Source organism: Pyrgilauda ruficollis, unplaced genomic scaffold, assembly GCF_017590135.1.
Source record: "Pyrgilauda ruficollis isolate IOZ18807 unplaced genomic scaffold, ASM1759013v1 scaffold15, whole genome shotgun sequence".
NCBI lineage: Eukaryota > Metazoa > Chordata > Aves > Passeriformes > Passeridae > Pyrgilauda > Pyrgilauda ruficollis.
In genome coordinates, this window is record NW_024513654.1 from 2,797,728 (window position 1) to 2,823,722 (window position 25,995).

At 39.9% G+C, this 25,995-nt stretch overlaps 1 protein-coding gene across 1 annotated transcript; it reads left to right on the forward strand.

Annotated features, from left to right (window-relative positions):
* On the forward strand, window positions 1-25,806 carry DHX32 (DEAH-box helicase 32 (putative)). Its single transcript, XM_041461472.1, has 11 exons — window positions 1-270; window positions 2,313-2,503; window positions 4,358-4,730; window positions 7,374-7,619; window positions 13,186-13,285; window positions 13,402-13,560; window positions 20,825-21,016; window positions 22,545-22,694; window positions 23,694-23,884; window positions 24,695-24,876; window positions 25,614-25,806. Exons 1-11 carry the CDS (start codon window positions 1-3, stop codon window positions 25,804-25,806), a joined length of 2,247 nt encoding a protein of 748 aa, XP_041317406.1.
* The last annotated feature ends 189 nt before the right edge of the window (window positions 25,807-25,995 follow it).

Sequence of the window (25,995 nt, forward strand, 5' to 3'; positions counted from 1 at the left end):
ATGGAGTTTTTAACCTTTTCTCCAGAGAACCACTGCTTTTCAGAACTACTCGACGGCAGCGACGGGGATGAAGAGGAAATTCTTGTCTGTGGAGAAGATTTAGAGCTTAATCCTTTTGATGGCTTGCCTTACTCCTCCCGTTATTACAGACTGATGAAAGAGAGAGAAGAGCTTCCAATATGGCAAGAAAAATGTGCTTTCATGGAAAGTTTGCTTCATAATCAAATTGTGATTGTGTCAGGAGATGCTAAGACTGGCAAGAGCTCCCAGGTCAGTACAACAGACTTGGTTGTGGTTTTTTTAATGTATTTTTAGAACATGTAATAAGGTATGAATTTCAGAGTCACTGTAACTACTGTAATCCAAGTATTAAGGCCAGAAAGGAAAAGTGAAATAGAGAAGGTGAATAAAGATTAATGCAGTCAAGTACAGATTTAAAATATATTAAACATTTTAATAACTTTCTTCAAGCACTCAAAAAAGTTTGAAGTTACTTTGTGCTTTGGTTCTGGCTAATGCTGTAACAGGAAAGAAATACAGGGGATTTGTCATAAGATAAAGTGACAAAACATTCCCAGGGAATGAAGGATTGAAATCAGCAGGGCTGATTTTCAGGGAGAATTAATGGGCTTTCCCCTTCTTCAGCCAGGAGCAAATGTTTTCTCCAACAGCACAAAATTACTTTACAAAACTCATGTTAAAAGAAACCACTGAAGCCAAGATCTCAGCTGAGTCTAAGCACACAAGTATCAGTCAGGACTATGAAATTCTGCTTTACTAATATATAACAACCCAGCTCTGCTGTCACAGTGAGCAGAAAAGTATTTTCAAGTAAGTGCTATCAGCCAAAATACTGTTGTTTATGGCTGGGATCAGGAGAAAAAAATTCTTGCAGGTAGAGCTGCAAGATAATTACTGTTACAGGGCATCTCATATATCCTACAGACTTCAATGCTGGACACTTCTAGAGATCACATTTTAAACGAGAGACATCACACTTCACCCTGAAAATTCCGATGTTCCCATAAAAATGATTCACTTCCGAATAATTTTTGAAGTGCCAAGTTTTTACCCCTTGTTATTGCCTGCAATTTACACACAAAAAACTTGCGTAATAGCAAACAACTTGCTAAGAAATGTTAGCTTTTAAATTGTCCTTTAACAAGGCAAATTTTATTGAACCTTCAATAAGATGTAGCACCAATTGCTGGTTGGTTTTTAAACATTTCTAGAAATGCATATAACTATACAGAAATAAATTATGTGTGGCTGATGCACCTAGGTTTAGATGTTGATTAAATGAAGGATTTGAAACCTAGTACATCCATTAAAATAATATTTATAATGCAATTTTAATTTCTTATAACATCATGGATATTCTCCAGTGTTGATGTTATGTAAATATACAAATTAAGGAGCTGCTGTGTGAGTTCACAGAATCCCAGAATGACCAGGTTGGAAGAGACCTTCAAGATCACGAGTCCAACCCAGCCCCTCAACTGAACCCTGGCACCCAGTGCCACATCCAGGCTGTGTTAAACACACCCAGGGATGGTGACTGCACCACCTCCCCGGGAAGCCATTCCAGAACTTTATCACCCTTTCTGTAAAAATTTCTTCCTAATATCCAACTTATATTTCCCTTGGTGCAGCTTGAGACTGTGTCCTCTGGTTGTGTCAGTGCTGGAGAAAGAGCCCAGCCCCAGCTGAGCACAGGCACCTTTCAGGGAGCTGTAGAGGGAGATAAGGTCACCCCTGAGTCTCCTTTCCTCCAGGCCCAGCACCCCCAACTCCCTCAGCCGTTCCTCTTTACAAAAAGTGATGGGGAAAAAATTAAATTCATTAAGTATCGGTGATATTTTGCCCAACGTCTGGGAATAATGGTGCATCTGACTCCATTGATTCAGAAGGCTAATTAATTACTTTATTATACTATATTATACTATATTATTCTATACTATATTACACCACATTTAAACTGAAACTGCACAAGCACTCAACTGAACAAAATCTTGTGGCTGTCTGCTGACCGACACGCGCTTGGCCCTGACAGGCCAAGGAAACAAAACACCATCACTTTGGGTAAACAATCTCCACATTGCATTCTACTTTGGCACAGCAAATGAGATAAGAATCGTTTTGATCATTCTTTCCTCTGCTTCTCTCAGGTTCAGAGGACACGAATCCCACAATTAAGCGCTTTTGACAACACTGCCTTGCTCAGCTCATAGCTTTGACCGGCTCGCGGTTCCCAAAGGCGCTGAGCCTGCCGATCCCGTCCAGGCCTCACCAATGTGGTGCTGTCCCCGCAGGTCCCTCAGTGGTGTGCGGAGCACTGCCTGGCCCTGCAGGCCCGCGGGGCCGTGGTGTGCACGCAGGCGCTGCGCCAGGCCGCCGTGGCGCTGGCCCTGCGCGCCGCCGACCAGATGGACGTCGGCGTGGGCCACGAGGTGGGCTACTGCGTCCCCTTCGAGAGCTGCTGCACGCCGGAGACCATCCTCAGGTCGGTGCCCTGGGAGGCCTTCGGGACGAGGTGTGGCTGGAGGAGTTGGCAGCTGGCAGCGCTGCGGATCTTGCTTTGGAAAGTTGTAGAATGTTTTTAAATCGCGGTGCGCTGAGGGAGAAGGGACCCCACAGGGATCATCAGTTCAGCTCCTGGCCCTGCACAGACACCCCAGAAATCCCACCCTGGGCATCCCTGGAGTGTTGTCCAAACTCCTGGAGCTCTGGCAGCCTCAGGGCTGTGCCCATTCCCAGTACCCTCTGGGGAAGGACCTTTCCCTAAATCCAACCTAAACCCACTGGCCCAGCTCCAGCCATTCCCTCAGTCCTGGACACCACAGAGCACAGATCAGAGCCTGCCCCGCTCCTCTCCTCACATGGAAGTTTCAGACTGCAATGAGCTCTCTCCTCTCTTCTGCAGAGATTTTGTGATTAATCAATAAGCACTGAAAGCTTTGAAGGAGGCATTCTGGGGTAAATTATAGCAGAGATTTAAGTGGGCAAGGTTACTGTCCATGCAAAACTCTATTAAGCGCCTCAGTAACCTCTTTTTCTTTTCTTCTACTTTTTTTTTTTCTATTTTCCAGTACAGGAGTGTTCATTACCAGTAGAGAACAGAGGATAATTTTTCTATAGTAAAGTTAAAATTCAAAAGCAATCAAAAAACATGGCTAGAAGAGGGTATATCCAGCAACAAAAGGAAAATAGCATTCAGGGGGATTTTTGGGAGATAAGAAATGCTCTAATGTAGCAAGTACAGGCAGGTGACAGCAGGAACACAGGAATTCAGATTTTGAGCCTCCCAGAAAGTTATGAGAGTTATTTTCTCTGGCTCCTTAATATGGGATGCACAAAGTATCATATCTAGACCACAAGCATTTTTCTCAGCCACTGGTTTCCAGTGGAGAAGAGGATACTCACCACTTCTGAAAATCAATTTCCATTGCTCTTCCTCTTGCCTGTCCTTTCTCTGTCTGTGGAGAACTCCTTAAACCTCATCCTGCAGCAGAACTTCCTGCAGCTGCTCCAGTTGAGAGGGAGATGAATCCCTTCCTCTCACACATCAAAACCTACTTCAAGAATATTCCAAGTCCTGATGAGCAGCACAACAAAAATAATATCCTTTTAAAAAACTGTCATCAGAAGGGATAGAAGTGAGGAGGGTCTTATGGTATAAATTAATTGCTCATCTTGGTTCTGGCTCTGCCTCAAGTGCACCTTCTTTTCCTCATCCAAAAGGATTTGTTCCTAGCTCAGGAATTGTTTATGGCATGTGATGGGAGATGAACAGACGATTTCAGGGCAGGAGGATTTCTGCTTTTGCCTGGAGCATCCTTTCCACCACTGTGTCTCTGAGTGTCATTGAATCACATCAGGTTTGTAGCTGCTAGAGGAAGGATTTAAACATGTAACTGAGACTAAAAATACTCCCTGTTCTGTCACCCCATTCTTCTAAAGTTCTTCTAAACCTTCTGATGTTTAAATTTTTGTAATGGAGTTTCTCATGCACTTTTCATGTAAATAATGATTGTTTTGCATTCCTTTCTAGAAGAAGAGAGAATTGATGGACTGTTAGTTTGACCAGTGTGGTTAGAGAGGCAGCAATTTCATCCTCCAATCCATGGTCACTTTTAAATTTCTATAAATATCAAGATCCAGAAATGAATGTGCCTTCTTTTGCCTTAGACATCTCAGCATGTGAGTGCCGTTCATTTCGTGCTGTATTGCGACACTGTTCTTATCAAATCTTTCACATTGGAATGGAAAGAACCAAGCTGCCCCCAAGACACTGAATTAATTTCTTACAATAATAGTCCAAGAAACCTTGGTAGAGTTTTGTGTGTCTGTGTTGCAGGTACTGCACAGATGAGATGCTCCAGAGGGAAATGATGTCCACACCCCTCCTGAACTCCTACAGCGTCATCGTCTTGGACGACGTGCACGAAAGGACTGTGGCCACAGATGCCCTGCTTGGCCTTCTGAAGGAGGTCTTGGCAGCCAGAGCAGAGCTGAGGCTGGTGCTCCTGACTGCCCCCCAGATGTGCAGCACCCTGCAGGGCTTCTGTGGCGATGTGCCCGTGCTGCGCGTGCGGAGCAGGCACCGCGCCCAGGCCGTGTTCTCCTGCAGCGCCCACAGGGACCCCTTCCTGCCCGCCCTCAGGCTGCTCCTGGAGATCCACCACACCAGGGAGAAGGGCGACATTGTCGTCTTCCTGGCATCTGAGCAAGTGAGTTGTTGAATTGATGCCTTAAGTTTTAGTTTTCGTGTTTTCCAGATTCTGTACTGCATTAGGAAATAACTCTGAATTTCACATAAAGTGTTAGCAGTTCTCCTCACAGTTCAGTCACACTAAACAATCCTTTTCTAGGCCCAAAAAGTGCAAACAACATCGAACTGGGGAGAGCAATCTGAGAGGATGAGACTTCATAGCCTGGAGCTGGAATTGGACAGTTAACCCCAATATGGAAATGGACCAAAACTTATAAAAGTGTGAGAACTTGTGACATGCCATCCGTCTTGGGTCCATCTACATTAAAAATAGAATCAATATAGCCTCCTATATTTTAGCAAAAATACTGCACAAAGAAACTTGGATTAAACTCCTGGCTGTCCATTCCAGTCAGATGATCTGAAAGCAACAACATTTCAACATTAACCCCAGTATAAAATGGACCAGAGTTTATAAAAGTGTGAAAACTCATGACTCGGGGTCCCTCTTGGGTGTAGCCTTCGCCAGGCTCTTGCACTGCCCAAGGTGTATCCTGTGAAGGCCTTTTAATAAATCTTTGCGTTATTCCTTTAACTCTGTCTAGCCTCTGTCCTAGGTAGCCCCTCTAGGAATCAAACCTGTTCTCTTTCTGAATTTAATCAGTAAAAGTGTGTTTTTATCTGACCTGTAAATACCTTGCTGTCAATAGCTAAGACAGCAGCTGTGCCACCAGGTTTTATAACTTCAGGGTTTTACTTCAAAGTCATGGCATTTTCACAGTATGTTTTGTACACATAAAATATCCATTTAACACATAAATACTGTGCAGAAAATACAATATATATATTTTCTGTAGGTTTAAAGAAAGGCCACCATGTTTATGTGTGATGCAAAAAGCTGTAAAAGCAGCACACAGGGGCACAGGCCACAAGGGCAGGGATTCCTTCAAAGAAGTCATGGCATGCATCACACTATGTTTTGTACACATAAAATATCTATATAACACATAAATACTGTGCAGACAGTATATATATTTTCTGTAAGTTTAAAGAAAGGCCACCATGCTTTTGTATGATGCAAAAAGCTGTAAAAGCAGCACACAGGGGCACAGGCCACAAGGGCAGGGATTTAATAACCTGTCCTGGCATTGGGCATCCCATAATTTGTGTTTTCCCTGTTGGGTGGGAATGGACACACGGACACAGCTCCAGCCTCCATCAATGCCCTACAGCACAGGGGTGTTTTTACCTTCAACCTCTCAAGGAGGTTTTTCCACTTGGATTCTTCTTCCCAACCATTTGTGTGCACAGCAGGAGGACAAAAATGTCACTCCAGAGGTGTGACAGAAAATCCAGGAATCTGCACAGGCTTGGCCATTCTAAATAGTGACACCTTTGAATCTCTGTAGACAGCAGTGGTTCCCTAAATTCACTGCACCAGCAAGTGCTTTATAGCTGCCAAAGTGATCTGAAAATCAAAAAAATATTTCAGTATTTGTTGGTGGTTTTTTTCTGATAATAATCCCCAATCTTCTACTGTGTGTCATTAAATCTGCCTTAGAACAACAAGCTCCCCAGGAAATAATAACTTTTCACAAGCAAAGATAATTTACCACAAACTACCCAGGTAGTGTTTGATGCTTTTCACTGTTAAAAGGAGGATGGATATGAAACACTTTAATAATGTTAATTACCAGTTTCAAACCTCATAGACCCCAATTTTACAAATGATAAAGTAATGAATTCTCTGTGTTAGTCCCCGTGTTTACAATAGATAATGTCAGAGAAACACACACCCTTTCCATTTCAAAAGGTTGGGAAGAAAGTTTTATTTCTGCTTAAAAGGATTTTTTTGACAGGCAAATTCCCCACAAAACTAGAATAGGAATTTCTTTCTTGCCAAGAAAGATCACTCATTTTTCTCTCTCACAATGAACAGAACACTCATTGCAAACCAGAACATCCCATGAATTCTTGTTTAACTGTGATTTAAAGTTTCATATTGGTAATGGTTCACTGTTCCCAAGCACTCAACTGTCTTTTAAACTAAACAAAAATATGAATTAACCAAGAACACCAGGATTTATGAGCTGCCCTGCTGCCAGCCTTGCTATTAGATGTCACTCTTGTATCTTTATAACAATTTTTATGGAGCACTTTCAACCTATAACTGCTGGGAATGTGGTGTCACTCTCAAAGAGAAACTCAGTCCGGCTTTTCAATTTTGCAAAACCTTTGCTAATAAAAATGCTTTTTAAAAAATTCCCTTTCAGACTGAGGAAGGCCATGAATTATTTTTGTATGCCTTTCAAAAAATCGTGCAGAACATAAATGGTTTCTTATTAACCTCCCCAACAACAAAACACTAAAACAACAACAAAAGCCTTTACAATTCATACCCAACATTGGAACTGTGAACTATTTCAAAGGTGATGTTCCATCAATGCAAGTTAGGGACATTTTATTGACTTTATTAAATCTTTATAGTTTTATTAATCAATGGGGGAAAAAATTCAAACCCTTACAATAATTGCATCTTCTCAAATATAATAATTAAGGGAAAGTAGGGAGGTTTCTGCATATTTTGATCATTTAATGTGTTGCAATTGGACTAAGAATATAACAATTTTGTAAGGAAAAAATGTATTTCTCTTGATTGCAGGAAATTGAAAAAGCTTATCAGATGATCAGGCAGGAACAACCCAATTTAAACCCTGACCTTGGAGAACTCATCCCCATCCCTTTGTACCCCACAAAACAAGACCTGACTCCCAAACTAATTCAAAACAAGCAGAAATGCTACAAAAAATACAGGAGGAAAGTGCTACTCACCACCAGCTCTGGAGAACCTCTGATCTGGACTAAAAACGTGACTTTTGTCATCGATGTTGGTGTGGAGAGAAGAAAGGTCAGTGAAGGGAGCCAGAAGCACTTTGTCCAAAATAAACTCTGCAAAAGGGCTTTTTCAGGGCAGGGGAGAGGGAATTCTGCAGTTGAGATGAATGCAAATAGTCTCTAGAGGATCATGTGGTTTTCTCTTCTTTCACAGCACAGGTTGTATGATATTTTTAACATGCAAATTAATAGAATTTGAATAATTTTCATGGACATCTCATGTGAAAACCAAGAAAGAAATCACAGTTACTTCCCAAATTCAATCAGAAATTGGATTTTTGAACTTTCTAAAGCCAGATGAACACTTCCAGTTGTAAGTTCCACTCATTTGGGCACCAAACCCATGACAGATTGTTTGCAAAATAAATCTCACCTGAGTTCTGGTCTACCAGTCATGAATCTCTCTTCAGTATTTTATACATAAAGCAGAATAAAATCACTTCTTAGGCACCTGTTGGCAGATCTCCTGGTTTAGGAGATTATTCTCATCCCTTATTTAATGACTTAGTAATTGCCCACACAGGGAATCTCTATTTTTTCAAGCTACTTGTGCTCCTCCTGGACATGTGCTCCCATCCAAATGCTGTAATTTATCAAATTGCATTAGAAATAATTAGATAAATTAATTAAATTCATTAATTTATTTACTTAATACTTAACCTTTTCTGTTCATTCTAAGTTTGGCCTCATTTCTTGTTTTCCACCATGGGAAGGATTAGTGCAGCTGCAAAAAAAAAAAAAAAAAAATTAAAAAATCTCGTTTGTATTATTTCTACGAAACTGATTTCCTAAGGGATGAGTAACTGTGTAGGAACATGAACTGGAGAGCTACACTACTACAGGTTTTGTAACTGTCCTGGTGAAAATAAAAATTCCAGTAACAGACAAAAGAAAAAAGTAGTACATTTCCATTCTATAATACAAGGTGGAATAACCAAAATTGGAGTTAAGTGTTCCTAACATTTTGGAGCAGGGATCATTAATCCTGATTGGCCTTGCAAGTATTTCAGGGAAAAGCTTGTGAACTACAGTACCTTTCATCTGCATTGCAAAAATCTGTCATTTTAAAAAGTTTTTAACTGGGAATTATGAACTCGGTCTCAAGGCAAGTTTTAAAAAGTTACAGTTTTTTGTGCAAGGAAGAAGAGCCCAAAAGCAGTTTCCAATTAGACCATGCTTATTTCCTAAACTTATTACTACAACTGCAGTTTTCTTGGATGGCAGAAATTAATTTCACTGCCATGGTAACCTGAAGCCCAAAGTACAATTCAACAAATTACAAATTTGGGGAATTTAAAATACAAATCAATGGGAACAAATCAGATCCAACAGTCCTGATGTCTATCAAATCACCTCTATCAGTGATGCAATTTTTCCCTTTAATTCAATAATTTTGTTTAGTCCTGTGATATTCCCCCCTCACAGTTCAAATTCCCATTCAGCCAAAGTCAGCTGAGCATCGAGGGAAGAGGAAAAGTTCAGTGCAGAGCAAAATCCCACCTGAGCCTTGCAGCTGGGGTAAATCAGCAATTTACCTGCAGGAAAAGAAATTTGTGCCCTGCACTGAAGGACTTATATTTTTTTTTAATTTTTTTTTTTTTTTTAAATCCAGGCCACAAGGGCAGGGATTTAATAACCTGTCCTGGCATTGGGCATCCCATAATTTGTGTTTTCCCTGTTGGGTGGGAATGGACACACGGACACAGCTCCAGCCTCCATCAATGCCCTACAGCACAGGGGTGTTTTTACCTTCAACCTCTCAAGGAGGTTTTTCCACTTGGATTCTTCTTCCCAACCATTTGTGTGCACAGCAGGAGGACAAAAATGTCACTCCAGAGGTGTGACAGAAAATCCAGGAATCTGCACAGGCTTGGCCATTCTAAATAGTGACACCTTTGAATCTCTGTAGACAGCAGTGGTTCCCTAAATTCACTGCACCAGCAGGTGCTTTATAGCTGTCAAAGTGATCTGACAATCAAAAAAATATTTCAATATTTGTTATTTTTTTTCTGATAATAATCCCCAATCTTCTACTGTGTGTCATTAAATCTGCCTTAGAACAACAAGCTCCCCAGGAAATAATAACTTTTCACAAGCAAAGATAATTTACCACAAACTACCCAGGTAGTGTTTGATGCTTTTCACTGTTAAAAGGAGGATGGATATGAAACACTTTAATAATGTTAATTACCAGTTTCAAACCTCATAGACCCCAATTTTACAAATGATAAAGTAATGAATTCTCTGTGTTAGTCCCCGTGTTTACAATAGATAATGTCAGAGAAACACACACCCTTTCCATTTCAAAAGGTTGGGAAGAAAGTTTTATTTCTGCTTAAAAGGATTTTTTTGACAGGCAAATTCCCCACAAAACTAGAATAGGAATTTCTTTCTTGCCAAGAAAGATCACTCATTTTTCTCTCTCACAATGAACAGAACACTCATTGCAAACCAGAACATCCCATGAATTCTTGTTTAACTGTGATTTAAAGTTTCATATTGGTAATGGTTCACTGTTCCCAAGCACTCAACTGTCTTTTAAACTAAACAAAAATATGAATTAACCAAGAACACCAGGATTTATGAGCTGCCCTGCTGCCAGCCTTGCTATTAGATGTCACTCTTGTATCTTTATAACAATTTTTATGGAGCACTTTCAACCTATAACTGCTGGGAATGTGGTGTCACTCTCAAAGAGAAACTCAGTCTGGCTTTTCAATTTTGCAAAACCTTTGCTAATAAAAATGCTTTTTAAAAAATTCCCTTTCAGACTGAGGAAGGCCATGAATTATTTTTGTATGCCTTTCAAAAAATCGTGCAGAACATAAATGGTTTCTTATTAACCTCCCCAACAACAAAACACTAAAACAACAACAAAATCCTTTACAATTCATATCCAACATTGGATCTGTGAACTATTTCAAAGGTGATGTTCCATCAATGCAAGTTAGGGACATTTTATTGACTTTATTAAATCTTTATAGTTTTATTAATCAATGGGGGAAAAAATTCAAACCCTTACAATAATTGCATCTTCTCAAATATAATAATTAAGGGAAAGTAGGGAGGTTTCTGCATATTTTGATCATTTAATGTGTTGCAAGTGGACTAAGAATATAACAATTTTGTAAGGAAAAAATGTATTTCTCTTGATTGCAGGAAATTGAAAAAGCTTATCAGATGATCAGGCAGGAACAACCCAATTTAAACCCTGACCTTGGAGAACTCATCCCCATCCCTTTGTACCCCACAAAACAAGACCTGACTCCCAAACTAATTCAAAACAAGCAGAAATGCTACAAAAAATACAGGAGGAAAGTGCTACTCACCACCAGCTCTGGAGAACCTCTGATCTGGACTAAAAACGTGACTTTTGTCATCGATGTTGGTGTGGAGAGAAGAAAGGTCAGTGAAGGGAGGAGAAGCATTTTGTCCAAAATAAACTCTGCAAAAGGGCTTTTTCAGGGCAGGGGAGAGGGAATTCTGCAGTTGAGATGAATGCAAATAGTCTCTAGAGGATCGTGTGGTTTTCTCTTCTTTCACAGCACAGGTTGTATGATATTTTTAACATGCAAATTAATAGAATTTAAATCATTTTCATGGACATCTCATGTGAAAACCAAGAAAGAAATCACAGTTACTTCCCAAATTCAATCAGAAATTGGATTTTTGAACTTTCTAAAGCCAGATGAACACTTCCAGTTGTAAGTTCCACTCATTTGGGCACCAAACCCATGACAGATTGTTTGCAAAATAAATCTCACCTGAGTTCTGGTCTACCAGTCATGAATCTCTCTTCAGTATTTTATACATAAAGCAGAATAAAATCACTTCTTAGGCACCTGTTGGCAGATCTCCTAGTTTAGGAGATTATTCTCATCCCTTATTTAATGACTTAGTAATTGCCCACACAGGGAATCTCTATTTTTTCAAGCTACTTGTGCTCCTCCTGGACATGTGCTCCCATCCAAATGCTGTAATTTATCAAATTGCATTAGAAATAATTAGATAAATTAATTAAATTCATTAATTTATTTACTTAATACTTAACCTTTTCTGTTCATTCTAAGTTTGGCCTCATTTCTTGTTTTCCACCATGGGAAGGATTAGTGCAGCTGCAAAAAAAAAAAAAAAAAATTAAAAAATCTCGTTTGTATTATTTCTACGAAACTGATTTCCTAAGGGATGAGTAACTGTGTAGGAACATGAACTGGAGAGCTACACTACTACAGGTTTTGTAACTGTCCTGGTGAAAATAAAAATTCCAGTAACAGACAAAAGAAAAAAGTAGTACATTTCCATTCTATAATACAAGGTGGAATAACCAAAATTGGAGTTAAGTGTTCCTAACATTTTGGAGCAGGGATCATTAATCCTGATTGGCCTTGCAAGTATTTCAGGGAAAAGCTTGTGAACTACAGTACCTTTCATCTGCATTGCAAAAATCTGTCATTTTAAAAAGTTTTTAACTGGGAATTATGAACTCGGTCTCAAGGCAAGTTTTAAAAAGTTACAGTTTTTTGTGCAAGGAAGAAGAGCCCAAAAGCAGTTTCCAATTAGACCATGCTTATTTCCTAAACTTATTACTACAACTGCAGTTTTCTTGGATGGCAGAAATTAATTTCACTGCCATGGTAACCTGAAGCCCAAAGTACAATTCAACAAATTACAAATTTGGGGAATTTAAAATACAAATCAATGGGAACAAATCAGATCCAACAGTCCTGATGTCTATCAAATCACCTCTATCAGTGATGCAATTTTTCCCTTTAATTCAATAATTTTGTTTAGTCCTGTGATATTCCCCCCTCACAGTTCAAATTCCCATTCAGCCAAAGTCAGCTGAGCATCGAGGGAAGAGGAAAAGTTCAGTGCAGAGCAAAATCCCACCTGAGCCTTGCAGCTGGGGTAAATCAGCAATTTACCTGCAGGAAAAGAAATTTGTGCCCTGCACTGAAGGACTTATATTTTTTTTTAATTTTTTTTTTTTTTTTAAATCTGCTTAAAGCAGATAGAGTTGACTCAGAAGGCAGGAGTAGAGAGCTGCCTTATCCTGGCAGTTTTATGTCTTGCTGGACACCACAGGCTTGTGGCCAGAGCAGGGAGTGGGTCAGCTCCTCAGATTAATCCAAATAAAGCATAATGAAGATAACTATAAAATATGGCATCATATACCTCTAATGCAGCCCTCATCTCCTGTAATTTCAGTATTAAGACAAAAATCTGGAGTTAGGCAGCAAAATGCTATCAGAAAAGGTTGGGATTCTGTCACTGCAAGAAATAAATAATATTTTCTGATGTTTTTCCTGATGATACCATTTTCTGCTTCAGTAAGGTACATTTCTTCAGGGGAAAAAAAAAAGACATTTATCTCAGAGTACATTTAGAGTGACTGCAAAACATCTATCAGTTTGTCAGGGTGCTGAGTGCTCTCCTTCCCAAGCTGCTGAAACAAAAAGAAATGAAAACTGTTACTACCCTTCCTGTAAAATGACCTAGAGAGAAATTCAGTACAGACCATTCATATTTTTGCAGCCCTTGTGTACTTGTCTGATGCTTGGTGTCTCTTTCATTTAAAGGTGTACAATCCTAGAATCAGAGCAGACTCTGTTCTAACCCAGCCTATCAGCCAAAGTCAAGCAGAGGTGCATAAACAAATTCTGGGCATGTCTCCATCAGGTAGAAATATTAGCTCAAAATTTAAATCCATTAGCTCAAATTAATTAATACAATCAACATGGCAATGTGAGGAGGAAGCATTTTAAAAAAGGTAATTTTCCTGAATTTTCTTCCAGGGAAAATCTTCTGCTTGTATCCTGAAGAATTTACATACAAGGAAATGAAGCCAGAAATTCCAGCTAAAGTTCAGGAATCCAAACTCACCAGCTTGGTCCTGTTCCTGAAGAGGATGGACATAGCAGGCTTTGCACACTGTGACTTCATCAGCAGCCCAGGTAAGGGCATGCACCAATTTCTCATATTTTTATCATTATTTTAGAAGCTCTTTCCAGGTTATTTTTACCCTGTCACTCATAGGGTTGTTTTTTATTTAAGGACTTGTAATAATATCACCCTGCTTTTCCCACTTACCTGCTACAGCCATTCTCAGCTCAATAACACTTAGAAAAAAGATCATAAAGTATCTGGATTGAATTGGAATGCTAAAAAGAAAAATCAATATTCCAAGTATCTTCTCATCTAGGTTACATATTGTTTTCCTGTAACCCACAAAGAAAATTTGTGCCCTGTTGTACAAGGTATTGTACAGATATCCAACGAAATATATTCCTTTAATCAAAAGTTTACAAGCCAAATAAACCACTGTTGTTACCTGGGGGATATGTGTGGAGGAAATGAGCTCCCTCCTTATCCTCCAGCATCTCCCATCTCAAATTTACAATGGGCTGATCCTTAAGGACAATATTCCTTATAAAATAAACCCAAATACACTTTCAATACTAGGCAGGGAAGACACTGAGTGTTGAGGTAAGAGAGTGAAGCAAGTTGCCTTTTTTTTCCCCCCGACTTCATAATTTAGGGTTTTTTCTACAGAAGGATATTTTCCTCTGTTCTGGCTTATCACAAAACCCAAGTGCCACTGCAGGTTCTGCTGTTGCTTTGAAACCCATTAAAGTGAGGGAAATAGCCCTGATTTCATTGGTTTGGGGACTGCTGGCTTCATTCTTGAAAACTTTCCAGTGCAAACAGGAAAATTTCTTCTATTATCCTGCCTTTCCTTGTGCACATACACAAAATTGGAATGATCTCTTCTATGTGTTGTTCACTGTAATTAATCAGTAATAAAGTGTTAATTTGCACTGTGGGATGTTGCAATAGACAGTTAAATGGAATTTTAAGGAAAAATTTTTTCTACTTTTCCCTTGTGTGTCTGTTTAGCAGAAACATGCCTAAAAGAAATAGGAAAAAACATGTCCAGTCTGATGGTAATTAATTCAAAAGCAATGAGAATTGGAGTATTTTGGCCTTGTGTCACCTCCTGTGCTGAACCCGCGAAATCTGCATGGAAAACGCTTCTGGAATAGTTTGCTCCCATTCAAATTTAAAGTATAATTTGCTACTAAAAAAAATATGCTAAAGCATATTAGTGTTCTTCCTAGATTTGAAGAAAGTTAGTCTTGAACTGTAGAAGGAATTAATAAAATTATATGAGGGAAAGCATGTGGCATTTTTGGATTTAAAGGGACAGCATTCAGAGAGAATGAAATGCTAGAGGCACATAAGGGTTTCACAGATGCAGGAATTCTAAGTTTTGGCTGTATTTTTGGATAATGCAGCTGAAGAAAGCATTGTCCTGATGTGTAAAAAATTGTGAAGGTATTTGCTGAGTGAAAGAATTGGCTTTACTTGGATGGACATCACATATGACAGAGCCTTTGCTGACTAGATCAAGAGTGTCAGCTGCAGGTACTGAACAGTTTTAGGAATTACTAAATTATTGTCCACTAAGTACAGTGGACAAACTGCCTGAACAAAGAAAAAATCCCACAAACTGCTTGAACAAAGGAAAAATCCCACAAACACTGCAGGGGTGCTCTGAAAGGAGAGGAGAAAGTCTGCACAACTTCCTTGGCTGCTTCCTGCCTTACACAGTTAAACATTTGAGACACAGCTTTGATGATCCAGCACAGCTCTTCCTGTAACCAGGACACATCACACACTGTCTTTCTTTCCAATTTGGAGCAGGCAGTGAACTTTTTTCCTGCCAGCACTTGGATTGATCCCTACAGAATCCTCCAGAGATGAGAGCAAAGCTCCCCCTGTCAGAACACAGAGTTTGAAGTGCCTGCTGTGAAATTCTCTGACAGAAACTGGAGCACTCAAGGGAGAAATTTGTAAGAGGAGTCAGTTCTTGTGTTGGACCAGCTCACAGAACTCAAAACACATCAGGATTTCAGGCACACAAACCCAAGGATGGCTGGAAGAGACCTTAAAGATCACCCAGTTCCATCCCTGCCATGGGTTTGACTGTTCCATGGCTCTTCACCTCCTTGGAGCTGAGTTCCCTTGGAGTAAAAGAAGTAAAAGCACTGCAGCATCCCCTGTGTGCCACAGGCTTCCTCTGCTCTGTGTCTGTCCAACAAACATTCTCACCTTATCTTTGCAGCTGAAACACAGGGAGGCTTTAGGGCTTCTAACAAGTGGTGCAGTCACCATCCCTGGGTGTGTTTAACAAAGCCTGGATGTGGCACTGGGGGCCAGGGTTCAGTTGAGGTGTTGGGGCTGGGTTGGACTCGATGATCTTGAAGGTCTCTTCCAAGCCAGTGATTCTGTGAATTCTAGGTGAATTTATCCTAAAAAAAAAAATCAAATTTTCACTGAGATGACAGAGTAAGATATGGGCATGAACTGGTGAACAAACAAATCAGAAGGACACTAGAATTCATAGCAAGAAGTACTTCTCAATCTGTTTCCTGCATATGGAGAACGTGCAGCAGATAAGAGATAAAAAATACATCAGTAAAACATTTTATTTCTGCTCAGCAACAATGTGCACAAGGGATTTTTTTTTTTTTTTCTGCTGCTCTTTGAGGAGAAATAAATATGTGCACAAGGGATTTTTTTTTTCTGCTGCTCTTTGAGGAGAAATAAAAGCCTGGATTAGGTCTGACTCATTACTGCATTATGAAAGCAACAAACATGTCAGGCTTACAGCTGCTGCATTTAATTCATGCCATAATCGAGAGCAGCAAATGCAGCAGAGCTCGTTCCCCTTTCTGGAATTCATGAGCCAGAGGAAAATGAACCTGGCACTGCAGCTCCAAGGTGCATTAGAGGGATTCCTGTGCCCCTAGAACAGGGGTGTGTTTCCATCCTGATCAGTTAATCTGATAGATCTTTGCTGGGGTTTATAATGGGACAAAAGAATTCCAGTCCCAAAGATTGCAGCAATGTTGAGTACTTTTGTAAATCACTGGAAAATCCTTATTTAAGCTAAGTCAATCATTAGAAAGATGAAACCATGTAAAATTTCTCTGTGGGATCAAGAGGAAAGCATTTGCAGATTTTGCATTCATTCAGAATTTCCCTAAACAATTTTCAGATTAAAGGATGTATTGATGGTCATGACCACGACATTTGAGAGCTATGCTTTCACAACCCCCTGGAGAATATATTTCTAGAAAATCCAGAACAACAAGAGTTGTATAAATTTATACAATTTCAAACTGTTTCAGAAAAATAAACTGTTGGCATATTTTCACTGGAGACTGCCAAAGACAGAAACTCAATGCACCATGCTCAACAGAGATCACTTCAGGGCAGATTTATTATCTTAAATTAACTTGTTAATTCTTGGATGGTTTAGATTCTGGATTTCATCAATTAAATGATGTGTGTAGACATTATTCAGTATATTCTGTCAGGACAGGGCAGGTCAGGCTCTGTCCTGGTTGTTCCTGCTGGCAGAAAACACAGCAGGGACCATCACCAGCCAGACTGGAGGAGTGATGAAGCAGTGTGAGGGGGAATGGAAATACTGTAAAGTATGAGTTTAGGGAAGCAATTTTTACTGATCAGTTATCATTTCAAAATAATAGTTGTAACTGGTGGCTTCAGAGCAAAACAGACACATAAAAAATCCTGACTCAGAAGGTACAGGGGGAAAAAGAGAATCAGGACAGAGAAACTTGTGCTTGCAGAAGAAAAACCTTTGCATAATTTGAGGAAAACTTGGCATAGACTCCTCCATCTTTTCAGTTTGCTGTCCAGGGAGCAAGGTTAGAAACAGGAGCAGCAAACACCACTCCCCAGGACTGCTCTCCCTGCAGTAACTACTTTGGCAGCTCTTTCTGCTGTTCAGCCCAACAGAACCTGCAAAACCTGTGGTGTGCCAGGCAGGGTATCAGCTCCTTAAACACAACATCCCTTCACCTAACAGGAGCAGGCAGGGTATCAGCTCCTTAAACACAACATCCCTTCACCTAACATCCATAGCAGCTCTAACTTTATAAGTTGTTCCTCTGGAAGGAAAAGATCTATCAGAAAAAGGTATTTTACATCCTCAGCATTTGCAGAGTAGAAGATCAGAACACAGGAGGTGTGGATCTCCAGAGAAGCACAAGAGAGCAATTAAATGGACTATTAAAAATCACAAAATTTAAATTTCATTCCTATCTCTAATATCCACTTATTACAGACCAAATCCCTAAATCACTTGCTTCCTAATGCAACAAGAACAATACTTTGGAATTTATTTGCTCACACCTTGAGCACTTGCATTTCAGCCATCTGGGAAGTGGTGCTGAAAACTACAGGTGTAGCTGCCTTTAGAGACAGAATTTACCCTGTTCACATCAAAATTACAGAAATGTGAAACCAAGAATATAATTTTAAGTAGCTTGAAACTCTCAGATAAACTATTCCAGTGCTAGCAATAACATTAAGTTATATATTTGCTTTCCTAAGCCTAAGAAGGATCAAAAGCAGGATCTGTATTTACATAGAACTGGTCAGATTTCCTGAAATGGGTCCAGAGCAACCAGCCTTGAGCAGCCAAAGAACACAGAGCAGGGGAAGAAAATATCAGATTAGGAAATACCTTTTAAAATTCCAGGGATGTGACAGCTTCTTGTTGAAAGCACAGGACATATCTTGAGAGGTTTTTAGAGCTTTGCTGCTGTGAAAGCAGCAGTGGAATCACAAATCCTCGTGGTTCACACCTCAAGGCAGCAGTGGCTGGTGCTGGCATGAAGCCCTAAAAAGCCCTGCTCTGGTGTTTTATTTTTGCTTTTTTACCGTTCCTTCACCTGCTCTAATCCACCTTTACTGTCTTGTCCTTTCTAGAGCAATAAAACTCCAAGAATCTTTTTTTTTGGTTTTTTTTTTTTTTTCCAGAACACTCATTGCAATACAAGGGAAGTAATTTGTGCTTATAAATCTCAAGGCAGCTAACTGTAGGGCATAAAAATGCAAATTACTGATGCCATCAGGGGGTTGAAATTGGCTGCCATATAACCATGTATTTTGTGAGCTCTAGCAACAAACTACTTTGTTGAATTCTGGAAAATAGCTTTCCATGATCTCCTAGTAATTACTGCACATCTGAGTGACCCTTTTATTATCCCTGTATTTTCAATCTTTCAATCACTGATTTTTATTTCCTGTCACTGACTCATATTCATCATCAGCTGCTACTTCTCATTTCTTTAAAACTCCTCATTATTTTCTTCTCAGATGCTTCAATTTTTGCAAGGGCTCATCGTTTATCCCACTAAACCCCACAGTTTATAATAAATGTCCTCTCTGGATAGAATTGTGCAGGCAGAGGGAAGAACTCTGAAACTGAAGTAGGTCCACAGTTTCAAAGGAATTTACAGGTTCCTGAGAGAATTTGTCTGAAAACTGGGTGTTCTAAACTTAACCAAGGTCACATTAGCAGATTAAGAAGTTCTGGAAAAGCTCATGTAAGGGGAATTAATGAACCATTTTTCCCCTTCAGACATAACAGAATGAGGTTAAAAGCAACAGGTGCTTATTTGCTTCCCATTTTACTTTTTCCTTGACTATAAGTGGTTAATTCCAGAGAGATGGCAATAAACAATTCACTGCCAATGAAGTCAAAACCTGATCTCAAGATTTTCTTGCAGAATGTGTGGGGAAAGTGTGGCTAAATGTGACCTAGCAGCTAATTACAGCCTTTTGGTCTTGGTGATGCCATACACATTCCCACTCTTAATGAATGCAAGAAATTATTTCTAGTCATCTACTAATGAAGATCCAAGTGCAAATCCACCCCCTGCCTGTGTGGGCAGCTGTGCTTGAGGTCTGGATATTTTATTTAGGGATTTTTTCCCCATTAATGTATAGACTGACAGCAGCTGACAAATGGCCAGCGCAGTTTCCCAGGGCTGGGGATGAGGCCAAGTCCTGCTGCAGTGGAATTTCTGCCACCAGCTTCAAATTTAACTTGTTATCCATAAAACTGAGGAAATATCAACCAGATCCTTAAGCTGGAGTAAGGAGAAACTTGCTGCACTGGTTGGAGAGCAGTTGTGAATGTAAATGAACTGCTACCCATGGAAGATATTGACCATTCCAAATAACCTGGAACAGAAATCTACCTTGGAAAAGAGCTGGGAGGAAAGAACCTTCAAGAACCTTCACACTTCAGGAGTTCCCAAATTTCCACCCATGTTTTTCATGTTCTGGAAACATTTTTTTGGAATGTAGACCTGACAACTTCAACTTGAGGTTCCCTCTCTCGACCACATAAAGCTCTTCTATGCTTGTTTGGCCTCCTTTTATCACCATCAGATTTCCTACAGACTTGCTCAATTCCTAATTTTAAGTGTTGATTTTCTTAATCCTGTCCTCTCAGGACATTTTCTTATATTCCCTCATTATTTTTGCTGCCTCACTGTTCTCACTTCTACCTATGGAGGTTGTAAGGAAGTTATCACCCACACTAAGGGAAAAGTGAACATTGAGTTTTGTGGGGTGAGAAAGTACAGCCAATTGCTAGGGAGACATTTTCTTTTACTACATTCCCATTTTTCTTCTGGTATTATGAGAATCTATGTAAAAAAAAATTATAATAATTTAAAGGCAACCAAGAAAACTCCAAATACCTGCAAGAATAACAGTTATGACTTCTGTAAATATCTGAATATCTCTTCTGGTTAAAAAAGATCTTGCCTAGACCTGCATCTCAGCACCCCTCAAATGTGACCACCCCTCTTAAAAAAGAATGAACATAAAAAACCCCCCAAAAAAACCTGCCAATAATGAGAACCAAACTGAAAACTGCCAATAATGGAAGCAGTTTTGACAGAGTCTAGGGTTATTGAGGATTGTGTCTGGGCTTTTGACAAAAAGTGTTCTGACATTAAATGTATCAACAAAGTGATTTGCAGCTCTATAATTGTTACCTCTTATATTCTTTCTCCAGAATTTTCTCAGCCTTCCATTCATCCATTACTTTTTGTTCTTAATCACTGTCAAATAAAAGAAGTATCGTTTTCCCACAGCTGAAATATTACAGCTTCCTTTCAAATACACAGATCAACATTTTCTTTAAGTCTCATTTCATGGTATCCACTCCCAAGCTTTCCCACACAAACTTGGGAAGAGGTTCCAGCTGAAAGTATCTGAAGGGAAGTTTAATTTCTGGTTTAAATCTAAAAGGCACTGATCAACATTCCTTATCCACATTCCTGTGTGCCACTCTCAAGAACTGGAATTCTCTTCCCTTTTCCTTAGCTCCTGAAAGCCTGATGCAGGCTTTGGAAGACCTGGATTATCTGGCAGCGCTGGACAACGATGGAAACCTCTCTGAATTTGGGATTATTATGTCAGAATTCCCCCTGGACCCTCAGCTCTCCAAGTCACTGCTGGCTTCGTGTGAATTTGAGTGTGTGGATGAGATGCTCACCATTGCAGCCATGCTCACAGGTACTCCTGGATCAGCTCTTACTGCAGGCCTTGTGCCACCTGCCCAATCCAGACTCCTTCCAAATCTATCCACAAAAGCAAATTTTTGTTATTCTCATCCTGTTTATTTCAGGTAAATGAATATATTTGGCTGTTCAAATATTAACTGTAAGGATACAAGGAAAGCTAAGTAAATAATTTCCACAGAGAATTCCATTTCCAGGCTTCAGCTGCCTGTTACCTTCCTCTTTTTTGTCAGAAACATCCCTTCAAAATGAAACTTTCTTATTTTAATCTACATTTGTGACAGATCAATGCAGCAAAATAAAGGAAGTTCTAATTATAAAACATTGAACTGTTTACCTACAAAGAATTACTTTGTGATCTTGTCTCTCTCCTTCAAATATTGTATAAAATTGACATAACCTTGGAGTCTTGGGCAGCAAACACATGAACCACCGGATATCAAGCTGCATGAGTTGTTCTCCTTGTAGGACAACTTTTCATGTCCAAACTGGGTTGATTTTTAACTTGTGATAGTTTTTCTAAAGTACATATAACAAATGTAAATGATTGAGCATAGGCACAATTCAATTTTAGAAAAGCTCAACCATCTCAAAAGATACAAAAGTAAAATGCACTGGAAAGCACAAATTTCAACATAGAGGGGGAAATTAAGGCATTAAATCAAAATATGTCTTTTTATAATAAAGAAACCATTTGTTGGATTCTGGCTAAATTAGGTTGTGACATTAGGAAGCTTTTTTGGCATCAGTCTGGGAGAAAGCTGCTCTTTTGTGTTTGCAACACATATTAATTATACAATATCATTGTCACCGCTAGAAATGAAGGGATGGGACTATTTTCAGGCTAAGAATGATTTATTGCTCAGACAAACACCAGTCTCAGAGGCTGTGAGATTTTAGAGGATCAAGCATTCGGCCACAGCTCAAGAGCAGTCACAAGTTCTTTGTTACAAGGCAATACAGAACTCTCTAACCCAATGGACAGTTGCCACAGGGTTTATTTTGCTTTTCTCACCCATCACCTTTACTCACTCCTGCTGCACTGAGGATGCTTTTGTCCAATGGGCTTCTCTCTCACAGGCACACATCTGCTTCTGTTATAACTTCTAAACTCTCAGTAATTCCATACAACCCCACCCCTGCACTATAAACCCTTCACCATCTTATCAGTGCAGTTTCTCACTTACTTAAGGCATATTCTTACTTACAGCTATAGAAACACAAGTTGATGAATTTTCTGCTTAGTATCTGTGTATTGTATTTTTACATCAACCCAAGCTTCTTCCAAGGCTGCAGATCAAACCCTTCAGTGTCTGTGGATGTTTCTGTTTTTCTGATTCCCACAGAACAAGACTGGAAGGACACCCACAAAATAAACCCTTAGTGAATGCAGCAGGTTCAGTTCTTCAGCACCGATGCAATACTGGGGGTTAAAGACAACTGAGGAAGGAAAAACCCAAAAATACTAGTGGGGTTTTGTGCATGCACCTTGTGTTTTCACCACTGGCTTGGTTTTTCCTCAGCTCCCAGCTGCTTCCTGCACGCCCCTCCTGGCACAGAGGAGATCGCTCGGAGCCGCTGGCGCCGCTTCTCCCACCCTGCAGGAGATCACTTCACCCTCATCAACATCTTCAACGCCTTCAAGGCAGCCACTGCCAGCCCCACACACCCAGGCAAGTGTGTCCGAGCCAAAATAAGCACACTGGGACCAGTGTGGGAAAAAAACAAACCCAAAACTTGGGTGAGCCTTTCTAAAATTGCTGATATGTCGGGAGAAACCTATGGGAGTAGCTATTGCTGATGAATATTAATTTACTAATTAATTGAAAACGTCCTAGGACAGTATCTCTTACCCAGCAGGGATCCATAGCCATTATGCCAATTGTACTTTGAAGTGACACTGCAAAACCAGAATGATGGCCCCTCCTGTAGAAGCACAAAATCCAAGTTTAGGATGATGTTTAGGATGAATAAAAGCTGTTGAGGAAGGCCTCAATTTCCCCAACAGCCCAACACACAGCTAAAAATCTTGTGAATTGAATAGGACAGCTGTGAACTGAAAGGAAAATTTAAGGGACAAGTAGAAATAGTAAAGTCCACATTTGCAGGAACACAAATAAAAGCCAGGAGACTGCAGAGCAGCAGAAGCTCTTCACTGCATTTTCCCCTGCTCAAGCATCCTGCTCCAGTTCATTTAGCCTGAGTCCAGTGTTCAGCACAGGGATAAAATTGCACACACTGAGTAAAAACTTGAGATGGGGAATCAGGATTGTCTCCTGTTCAGTCATGTGGAATGCTGAAGGGATCTCCAGGAGAACCAGTCCTTTACAAGAGTGCAGCATCAGCACCAGCACTACAGGAGTGATTTCAACTCCATATCCTGGCCTAAATCCACATGGCCTGAAAAATAGAATTGCTACTCATTCTCTGGGAACCTTTACTTATAACAGAGCAAAGAAGGGATTAGATTCAGGAAGAAAGAGCTGAAATTCTATAAAACTGAGGATATAAAATATTGCCCACTTTGTGAGCTGAGCCTAAGCTGTCTGTATGGCTCATTACCAGAATTTTGCACATCATCTGCAGCAGTGCAAGAGCATTTATTCCACAGAGCAGCACCTCTGCATCAGTGAGATTCTGCTTTAAGCCAAAACATTGTTTTCCCCCCACAGACCTCAGCAGTGAGCAATGGAGCCGTGATTATTTCCTGAGCTGCTCTGCTCTGAGCATGGCAGAGATGATCAGAGCCGAGCTGGTGGAGATCATGAAGCGCATTGAACTTCCCATCTCAGAACCAGACTTCGGATCAGAAGCAAATCTACTAAGCATTAAGAAAGCTCTTTTATCTGGTTACTTCATGCATGTAAGGAAAAACACTGTGGTTTCATCTTCCCGCACTGTTAAATTATGTAGAATGCTTTCAGAAAACTTAAGTTCATTAGTGAAGTCTCTTGATTAACATAAAAGCCTTTTTTTCCCAGTGTATCAAACACTTCTTCCCATTTCAGCCTTTTCTCTGGGGTTCATCTCTCACTGCATGGAGTTCACACTCTCCACAGCAAGAAAAGAACTGCCAATATGCCTTTCACTCAAAGAACTCTTATACCTCAAAAAACCTCTTGAAATTGCAATATTCTCTCAGGAATTATCTCCTTTTTGAAGGTGAAAATTGCCTGGAAATAGAGAAATGACTTGGATATATTTAGGTGTGCATAACAGACAGCTTGCCTCATCTCAGGAAGGCACTCTAAGTGTAATTGTAAATGTAAACTAGATTGATTTATTCCCACTTGAGTCTCACTTCACATCCCTGTGCACCATCTCCACACAAAAATTACCTCTCCCAACTGCACATTTCATGGCCTGACACATTGTATTTAAAAGTCTGTGAAAAGTACATGTGCTGAAGAATACTTGTTTTATGTTTTCACACAGAACTGCAAAGCCAAACTCGGATACTTTTGTACTTATTTGTTGCAGCTTCCTTTCAAATGCACAGATCAACATTTTCTTCAAGTCTCATTTCATGGTATCCACTCCCAAGCTTTCCCACACAAACTTGGGAAGAGGTTCCAGCTGAAAGTATCTGAAGGGAAGTTTAATTTCTGGTTTAAATCTAAAAGGCACTGGTCAATTAAATAATGGATAACTCTCCACATTGTTTGTTTTTTAGATTGCTCGTGACGTGGATGGCTCAGGGAACTATTTAATGTTAACACACAAACAAGTGGCCCAGCTCCACCCCTTCTCATCCTATTACAACACCAGGAGGATTCCAGAGTGGGTTTTATTCCATGAGTTCAGCATCTCAGAGGGAAATTCCATCAGAGTTGTCTCTGAGATCTCCCCCCATCTGTAAGTGAACCGTGATGCAACTGCTCCTTCACTCCTAAAGCCACAAAATCATCACTTTGGGGGGATAAAAAAAATTAAAAGGGAATATCTGTGATCTCAGGCCCCCACTATTCTCAGTAGTTGCCACTGTAACTGTAATCAATTGAAAAAGCCCTCATTATGAGCTGCAAAAGTTTCTTCCAAGGTAAAATATATAGAAAAAAATTCAGAGTTAACAGAGCAGTGTACTCACACATGAATCCAGCTGGAAATGTCTTTGTTCCCTGAAAACCTATTTTCCAGCAAATCCTTCTCTCAGCATATTTTCTGTACCCAGCCAGCTGAATCACGGACTGTTTATGGATTCAGGGAGAGACCAGAGTCCTCCTCCTGCAAAAACCTCTTGACACAAAGAATATACATTTCACTCTCCCATCTTTTCTATTTCCCATGTTTATAGGAGAGTTTTTTTCATAACGTTATTGAACCACTCTGCTCTAAAGCAGGGAAATTCCTATTTAATGCAACCTGCAGCACTGGGAACTGCATTGCAGCTCAAGTGCAGGCTGAGGATTTTCAGTGCCAGGCTACTGAAAGCACAAACTCCTACTAGATCTTGCAGAGAATCTTGGATTCTTGCAGAGTTTTGGGTGGAAATATCAACTTTGTAGCTTTTTTTAGATATTCCTGGAAATAATTGTTCAAATATTTGAAAATTCAATAAAAATTAATAATGTTTTGTGTGATTTCCTCCCCAGATTTGCAGAGCTGGTACCTCAGTATTATTTCAGCAATCTTCCTCCAAGTGAAAGCAAGGATATTCTGCAGGAAGCAATCAATCACTTGGCACCTGTTTCAGCCACAAAGGAGGAACAGCAAACTGCCAGTGACAGCAAAGAAAATGAGGAATTTCCCCAAACTCCCCCTGAGCAGAGATGTGTTATTCAGTGAATGTAAACTGAACCATTACATACTGGGCAATAAATAAAAGCAATATATCCAAAACACATCCCCACCTTAACCTACGTAATTATTTCAAACTTTTGACATAAATATATTTAAAAGAAGAAACAAAGAAAAAGCAGTTTTCTCAACAAAAGGAGCTGCATGCATTGTTTTGGAATAAAACCACATGGTTTA